The 8,881-nt window shown below is 36.5% G+C and overlaps 1 protein-coding gene across 1 annotated transcript; it reads right to left on the bottom strand.

The window, feature by feature from the left end:
- Nucleotides 1-1,443: 1,443 nt before the first annotated feature.
- On the bottom strand, nucleotides 1,444-7,272 carry LOC101893391 (uncharacterized). The gene is made up of 4 exons (XM_020039707.2): nucleotides 6,998-7,272; nucleotides 6,792-6,911; nucleotides 6,379-6,668; nucleotides 1,444-1,710 (listed from the first exon to the last, which is right to left on the bottom strand). Exons 1-4 carry the CDS (start codon nucleotides 7,220-7,222, stop codon nucleotides 1,488-1,490), a joined length of 858 nt encoding a protein of 285 aa, XP_019895266.2. The 5' UTR covers nucleotides 7,223-7,272; the 3' UTR covers nucleotides 1,444-1,487.
- Nucleotides 7,273-8,881: the final 1,609 nt, after the last annotated feature.

Genomic DNA, 8,881 nt, shown 5'->3' with positions numbered 1-8,881 from the left:
GTGTGAAATATTGAGATGTACGAAATGAGGGTTGGAATGCCAACTCTCATTACACATTTAATAATAATTATAATTATTCAAAATATTGACCCTTTGTTTGGTAGGTACCAAAAGGGTGGTCCGACAAATTCCATCTGATTTTGTGCTGATAGAAAAGTTGTTATGTGCCAAGTTTGAAAATAATCGGATGCTCATTTCGCTTTTTATGAAGTAAAGGGTTATTCAAAATTCTGACCCGTTGTGGGGAAGGTGCCAGAAGGAGTGGTCCAATATATACGATATTAACACCAGACTTTGGATTAATAATAAGTAAAAAAGCTATAAGTTCGGCCGGGCCGAACTTTGAATACCCTCCACCAATTGGAACGAATTTGGTAATTCTCGAAAACAATAAGATCCGTTAAAAATTCTGTTAAAATCTTAAAAATACCGGGCCTATACGACGGCATAGACATGCTTGGGTAACTTTTGTCATAAGCCATTACAATATTCAAATGCGAAACCTAACAAAAAAAAATCGGTGAATAATGTAGCTAAAATCATCAAAATATCGAATTTTGGGAGGTACCGTTATACCGTACCGGCTATACGAAGACTGTCGTATGCACTACGAACATCAAATACCAAATTTGAAAGAATTCTGCTGAATAATGTAGCTAAAATCAACAAAGTACCGAACCTGCACAGACAATTTTCTGTCTTACGCTGTAGTATCCATTTCGAACTTCAAATATCAAATTTGAAACAATTCCGAATATCGGGGGGTACCTTTATATGGGGGCTACACCAAAACGTGGACCTATATGGCCCATTTTCAATACCAAAAGTCCTGCAGACATATACATTTTAGTAAAATTCTATCAATCTACTTCAATTTGTTCTGAAGCTAGAGTGATATCCACAGACGGACGGACATCGCTAAATCGACAAAGAATTTTATGCTGATCAAGAATACATATACCTTATGGGGTCTAAGATGTATATTTCGAGGTGTTACAAACGGAATAACAAACTTAATATGCCTCCATACTATGGTGGAGGGTATAAAAATATTGTGATGTATCTAAGTTGAAGACAATTGGTCTAAAATGGATTTGGTTTAAAGCTATATAGGGTCTAAAAGTGTTATTTTGATGTGGCACGTTTTGGTCGTATGAAATGGCTGAGGGTACAAAAAATCATCCCATCAGAACCTAACAGATTTTTTATTTCTTCTCAAAAATTTTTTTTTATCTTAAAAGGCGAACAATCAAATAATCTCATGAAAAAATGTGTATGTTTCTAAATGAACACAACACGACATACTTATAAACTCGTCCGAATATTAAAAGGCATACCATTATTAAGTAACGACAACATTTTATTTTCATAAGCTGCAATTACAGCGAAACAAGCAGACGTGTATGAATTTCATTTCCATTGTTATGCTTTCCAATGCCCTCACAAGCATTTCAACTCCACACAGCTCAGCTCACCGGACACAATACCTAATACCAGTTTGATATCAGACTAATAACTCCTTCAGGACACCATTGCGAATAATCCAAACAGGCATTGTTGTTTTCGTTATCGCCACCGTCAAGTTCGTTGCCATCGTCGTCGACCATGTTATTAGCCAAATATTGGCGGCCTTGCCATTCGGCGCGATAAAGGTCTTCATCGTTAATATCGTTATGCAGTTGTGGCGGTTCGGGTCGTGATGTTGTTGGCCTATTTAACATATAATCAAGAAATGATACCCAAATGAATAATTAGTAACAACCGACAAAACAACAACATTCATATGTACATTTATGTGGATATAAACATATGTACATATGTATGTGACTAGGTATGAATAAATGAATGAATGAAGGAAGAATTGTAATGCGATGCAAAGTGAATGAACATTTTGGGCTATGCGAAAAAATACAGACCCCACAATTTTCATTTCAAAAGGCGTAAAAAAAGAGAAAGATGTATTTGAAAGATAAGACCAAAAAGGGTAATTCGAAATTTAAATATCGGCTTTTTGGTAGGATATTGTCTTACTTGGGGCCATAAGGACAGTGGTATCAAAGGGTAAAGTTTTAAATTTTATGAAAAAAGAAAAAAATGGCAACAATATTAGATGAACTTAGATATACCCATATTTAAGTGAATATGAGAACACCTGCGTAATAGGACCTGATGTTAACAATTAATTTTGAAGTCTAAATAGATAAAAAACAAGAAAAAAACATTAAGTTCGGCCGAGCCAAACTTTTAATACCCTCCACCTTAGGGTAAAGGAAACATTAGAAGAAATGTGGCAAAAACCATTAAAATGCCGAATATCGGGAGGTACCGTTATATGGGGACTATATCAAATCATGGACCTACACATGCAATGTTTCGCCAAAGGAGCTAGAACCCATTATGACCTACAAATACCAATTTTCAGACAAATCCGTGAAAAAATGTGGCATAAATCATAAAAATATCGAATATTGGGAGGTACTGTTATATGAAGAATATACCAGAACGTGGACCGATATATCTCATTTTTGAATACCAACCATCCTGGACACAATACAAATTGCTCTGCTAAATTTTGGCGCTCTACGTCAAATAATGTGGGCTTAATGTGGTTAATATACCCTCCTTTCCAAGGTGGAGGGTATAATAAATGTAGTTGACAATGATGTGATATCCTTAAAAATACCCAAAATTAAAGTTATACTTTTTCGGGCTATACTAAGCCGATTTCAATTCCTCTTGAAAACATGGTCAATATTCCCAAAGTATTACAAATTTGGTTGGGTCTGTTTTATGGGAGCTATGCCAAAATGTCGACCGATTTTTTGAGGGAATCATGTTTGCAGGGACCTTAATATCAATTATTGAAAATTCCTTTGGAAAAAAACTTGGAAATACCTAAAATCGGGTGGTACCGTTACATGGATGCCATTCCGAAACGTGGCGAAACGAAATATACATTTTATCTCACATAAAGTGTATATAATCATTATCAGCATAACGATGTCCGTCAGTGGAAATCACTCCAGCTTTAGATGTATTTTATGTCTGCAGGAGTTGTAGTATTGTAAATGATATATATAGGTCTACGTTTTGGTATAACCCCCATATAATTGTACCGACAGATTAAAGGTCTTTTGGTCATTTTATTTGCAATCTTAATTCGAATTTGCTTTAAATTGGAAGTTAGTGTCCCTAGTATATGGGAAACAGCCTCGTTTTCATATGGCCCTCAAGTAAATTGTCGTCAACCATTTTATTAGCCAAATATTGGCGGCCTTGCCACAATTATCTCAATGACTTTGAAATACATTTCAGGAATATTCCATTCGGCAAATATTGAAAAATGAGCTCGGGGTAAAGCCATTAAAATTCCAAAAAGTGCAAGAACTTACACCGCAACAGAAAGAAAATAGACTCAAAAGAGCTAAAGAGTTGCTTCGCTTGGCCGAAACTAGTGAACTGCCGAATTTGGGTTTCTCCGATGAGAAAATATACGTTGTCCAACGGTTTGTAAACAAACAAAATTATCATGTTTACTAGCCAAAGAGGTCAGCAGAAAATGTACACCTTCGGTTGGCCACCAGAACTCAAGCGCCGGTCATGGTGATGGTGTGGGTCGCCATTGCAGACGATGGTCGCTCTCCGCTCGTATTAATCGACCATGGCATCGAAATAAATGCCGAATATTATCGCGAAAATATTCTGGAGGGTGCATTTTGGCCGCAACCGGACTCAGGACCATAGCACTCAGCACGTGCCATCCAAGAATGGTAACAAAATGAGTTTCTTCGCTTCATTTCCAGCGCACAATGGCCACCAAAATCTCCGGATACCATTCCGTGTATTGTGTTTGGAGTACTTTGGAAAGCAAGGTCGGCACTATAAAATACCAACGTTTCGATCACCTCAAGCAAGCGCTTCCCCGGGAATGTGCCGAATACCGCAGAGCAACATTCGGGCAGTGTGTGACACTTTTATTGGCCGTTTGAAGGTCATAATTCTTGCCAAAGGAGACCAAATCGAACAAATCTAAACTTATTCTAAAATTTGATGCTGTTTCCGACATTTTTTGCTTTCATTCAATCAAAATTTAAAAAAAAAAAAATGTAAAAATTATGGTGTATTATACGTATTGTACCTATTTTCCTATATATTCGAAATTTTTTTTCTATCAGCCTCACTATAATAGTCAGAAGTGACCTTTTATGCATTTGTGATTTCGCCGGGTTGAAAATATTCGCGATTTGGTGGAAATTTTCCATTTTTTTATTTAAAAGTTATCGTTTATTCTAACGCATTGGGATTTTGAAATCATCTCCAAAATTAATAGGCTCCTATTTTGAACCTAACCCATATTGGATTATGCCATAATCGCAACCCATAGTTTGATTACAAATTAACGTGGATAGGCGGACAGGCAAACGGACGGATATACATAGCTAGATCGACTCAGCTCGGCATATCCATATATAGTTTCCTATGTCGGAGACCAATATTTCGAGGTGTTACATAATTTTTGACCCAACCAAACTTATAATACCCCAACACATAGTATTGTAGGGTATAAAAAGGAACAACAAGTTGACTCTAATAAGGGTTAAAATTGTTGACCAAAATATTCTTCGAATTTTTATATGCAACATTGTCTGAGACACTATATATCTTAAATCCCCTCTATCTAGAATATTTTGCGATGTAGACTTTGAAAACGTCGACACTTGTGTCTTCTTCCATAGTCTGTTGGATTTTCTACATAATTATTTTTATGGCTAATTTTCGCTAACGAAATAGCTGACATTCATCTCAAGCTTCGCATATCGCTATCTTTGTACCAGTATCAGAACTACTGGGGAACTGAAACATCTAGATCTACTCTCTCTTGTACCTTCAGCACAAAGGGTTTCGGCAAGTAAAAAAGCAGTAAGTTCGGCCGGGCCGAACATTGAATACCCTCCACCATTAGAAAATTTTCAAAAAAATAAAATTCATTGAAAATTCTTTAAAAATCTTTAAAATATCTAATATCGGAAGGTGCCGTTATATGGGGGACATACGATATTGTGGACCTATATAGACAAATCTATGTCTGGGGTAAAGTACTCACAAGGAACTCCTTATGTGGATTTTCAGATAATTCCATTGGGAAATGTGGCTAAAATCATCAAAATCCCGAATATCGGGGGTACCGTTATATGGGGGCTATGCGATATCGTTAACCTATATAAAGAACTCTATGTCAGGGGGTAAAGTGCTCACTAAAAACCCCTTGTGTGGAATTTCAGACAATTCCGTTGAAAAATGTGGCTGAAATCATCAAAGTACCGAATATCAGAGGGTACCGTTATATGGGGGATATACGATATCGTGGACCTATATAGACAACTCTCTTTCAGGGAGTAAAGTACTCACAAAGAACTCCTTGTTTGGATTATCAGACAATTCCGTTGAAAAATGTGGGTAAAATCATCAAAATACCGAATATCGGGGGGTACAGTCATATGGGGGATATACGATATCGCGGACCTATATAGACAATTCTCTTTCAAGGGATGAAGTAATCACAAGTAACTCCTTGTGTGGATTTTCAGACCATTCCATTAGAAAATGTGGCTATAATCATCAAAATACCGAATATCGGGGGTACCGTTATATGGGGGCTATACGATATCGTCGACCTATATCGATGATTCTATTTCGAGGTATAAAGTACCCATAAGGAACTCCTTATGTGGATTTTCAGACAATTCCGTTGACAAATGTGGGTAAAATCATCAAAATACCGAATATCGGGGGGTACCGTTATATGGGGGCTATACGATATCGTGGACCGATATAGCCCATCTTCGAACTTGACCTGCCTGCAGACAAAAGAGAGATATCTGCAAAATTTTAGCTTTCCATCTTAATTCGTTTAGACTGTAGCGTGATTACAACAGACGGACAGACGGACGGACAGGGCTAAATCGTCTTTGTTGGGTCTAAAATGATTATTTCGATGAGTTACAAACGGAATGACGAACTTAATATACCCTCCATACTATGTATGGTGGAGGGTATAAAAATTATGTAGATTATGTTGGTTTGTATAAAATTCGTCCTGGCCGAAATTCTCCCCATTTCTACATATCAATCTCTCATCAAAATATCATACATTTTCTCAAGAATTCGAAAATTAGGGACTTTACAAAGTTGAGAGTAATTTTTAGTAGGAGTCCTTATTAAATAGATTTTCAACCACTGTTTTCCCCCTTTCTTTAACTTTTCACAAATCCTCAACACATTTCACTAACTTTATCGCCGTCTTTCACATATTCCCTTTGCTATCTAAAATAAAATTTTAAAATATCACACAAAGAAACAAAAGAAATTCATAATTACATGAATAAAATTTTCAAAATACTGCCCAAAACGCCATTGTTTTCATCCATTGTTGAGGCGGCCACTTCGCAAATCGTTCTCAGCAGGCAACCGGTTCCGTTCATTTGATAATGATCCAAATAACCAGTAAATGTGCGATAAAACGAACGACGGTCATAACGGGGCAGTAATGGCTGGCCAGAAGTTTGGTCGGTGCTGGTGGTGGATCGTTTTCGTTTGCTTTGTAATTTTCGGTTATTAATGACGGTAACGTTGTTGCCAATACCCAAATATGTTTCATCCAAATCCCACTATTTAAAAAAAGGAAAGAAAGAACAGAAAAGGACATTTTGAATTGCAAGGAATAAATATTAATATTATTCACACCACAATTATTTTTAAACCATAATCCTAACATTCAGCCCTTTACTCACCCTATCTATCCACTCAGTGTAGGAATCATTCGATGGCAAACCATAATTGGACTCAAAATTAAAAGCCATGTAAATGTTGCGATTGGGCAAGTCCACTGGTATGGCCACAGCTGCCAAATACTGTCAATGAAAGGATTTGTTTTTGTTTTTGGGTTCTTTGTGTTGGCGCATTTCGACAAATTTGGCTTCACTTCACTTTTCCTTACCCCAAATGATCCGCCTCTTGGATAGAATACCCCAGCCATAACTGCAGCAATATTGGCCAAAAACATGCAAATAATGCTAACCGCTAATAGTGATGGTGTTGTTATTGTTGTTGTCGGTTTTCTTCTTATTGTTGTTGGCCATATATGGGTCATTTGATGCAATGTCATCATCATCGTCCGTGCTGGTCTTGATCTTCGTCGTCGTTGTTCGCATTGCTGCAACATTGTGTGCTTTAAGTGTTTGTCGTCCGCCTTTGCCAATTGTTGGTAAGTAACTGTTGGTGGTAATTGTTGGAAGTGTGGTTAATATACGTCAAAGTGTTGTAAAGAAGATTCCGAGCCAATAATGTGTGGAAAATGAATGGAGAATGCATTTAGTGAGTGGCTGTAACAGGGTGATTAAAATTAATTACTCTAATGCATTAAACGACGAAATGTGAAAAATGTGTATTAAAATAATTTTCTATATTTGATCTATTTTTTAAATAGAAAATTAAAAAAAAAAATCGTAGGGTATAAAAATCGGGCGGGACCGACTGTATGATATCTTACACCAATATAAGTGTTTAGCAGTGCATGATATGACTTCCATAAGGATTATATTAAAAAAAAAAAGTGAAAAAATATTAGGTTCGGCCGGGCCGAATTTTTAACACCCTCCACCATTGGGTAAAGAAAACATTTTTATATAGGCCATACCAAAAAGGGTACCTATTTAGACAACTTTATATTGCACGGACTGTTATCTATTGCAAGTCTTATATGTCAAATGTGAAAAATTCCATGGGTAAATGTGAAAAATTCCATGGGTAAATGTGAAAAAGATTATCAAAATACCGAATATCAGTGGTTACCATTATATGGCCGCTATAGGAAAACATGGACCTAGATATTCAATGTTCTGCCACTGGAGCGAAACCCCATTAAGAACTACAAATACCATTTTTTAGACAAATCTGTGGAAAATGTGACAAAACGAGTTAAAAACAAGTTAGCAAAGGCTATAGTCGTGCGGGGCCGACCTTGTGATACCCTACAACACTACAATAGGTTAAGAGCCCCCTTATGTCCAAATCCATTTTGGAAGATTTCGATTTTGAATTTATGTTACGAAGCACTGCCCAGATATTACACCTAGCATTTTCACAAGGGACATTCAATGGTCATCCATGATGCTAGAATTCTTCCATGTCCTTAACTCTCTTGTCTTGTCGATTGGTTTCAATTGTGTGATCAGGACATTTTTTCTGTTTTCGGTTCATTTAAAACCCTAAATATTTTGCGATCATCTCCAAAAGCAAGTTTAGACTCATCTATATTCGTCGGCGAGAGCCAGAGTTTCGCCTTTTGTGTATTTAGAATATCATCTGCAGGTAATGTTGGTATTTTTTCATACAAAAATAGTGGTCCATTCTACTCGCTGTCCTAAACTCAACTTCAGGCGAGATTTTGTGTCCTTTGGTTAATATTTGTGATGGCTGCATATTCATTTTAAATTGTTGGTCCATTTTAATCCCTAAATCTATTGCGGACATCTTTGAAAACAAAAGGCCTAGCCCTACTGAGCCTTACCCTACCCTTGTGAAAATTTTCTGAGGATCTTACGATTATTGCAATCTGCATATAAAAACCCCAACCTGTCTGGTAAGATGAAAAAATATTACCAAATATACACTTCAATATTCTAAGTCAAATTGAAAAAATCGCATGCGATAAAAAATATGAAAAAAAATGTCATAAAATACTAAAGAATCTTGATTAACATCATTATTGGCATCTTTTTATGCGATTTTAAACTTTTATGACAAGAGGGCATTCTAAATTGACAAAATTTGTCAAAATCGGTCCAGTCGTTCTTGAGATATAAGCATTCTAGCTAACATC

This window comes from Musca domestica, unplaced genomic scaffold, assembly GCF_030504385.1.
Source record: "Musca domestica strain aabys unplaced genomic scaffold, Musca_domestica.polishedcontigs.V.1.1 6, whole genome shotgun sequence".
NCBI classification, from domain to species: Eukaryota; Metazoa; Arthropoda; class Insecta; order Diptera; family Muscidae; genus Musca; species Musca domestica.
This window is presented reverse-complemented; position numbering and strand designations above follow the sequence as displayed.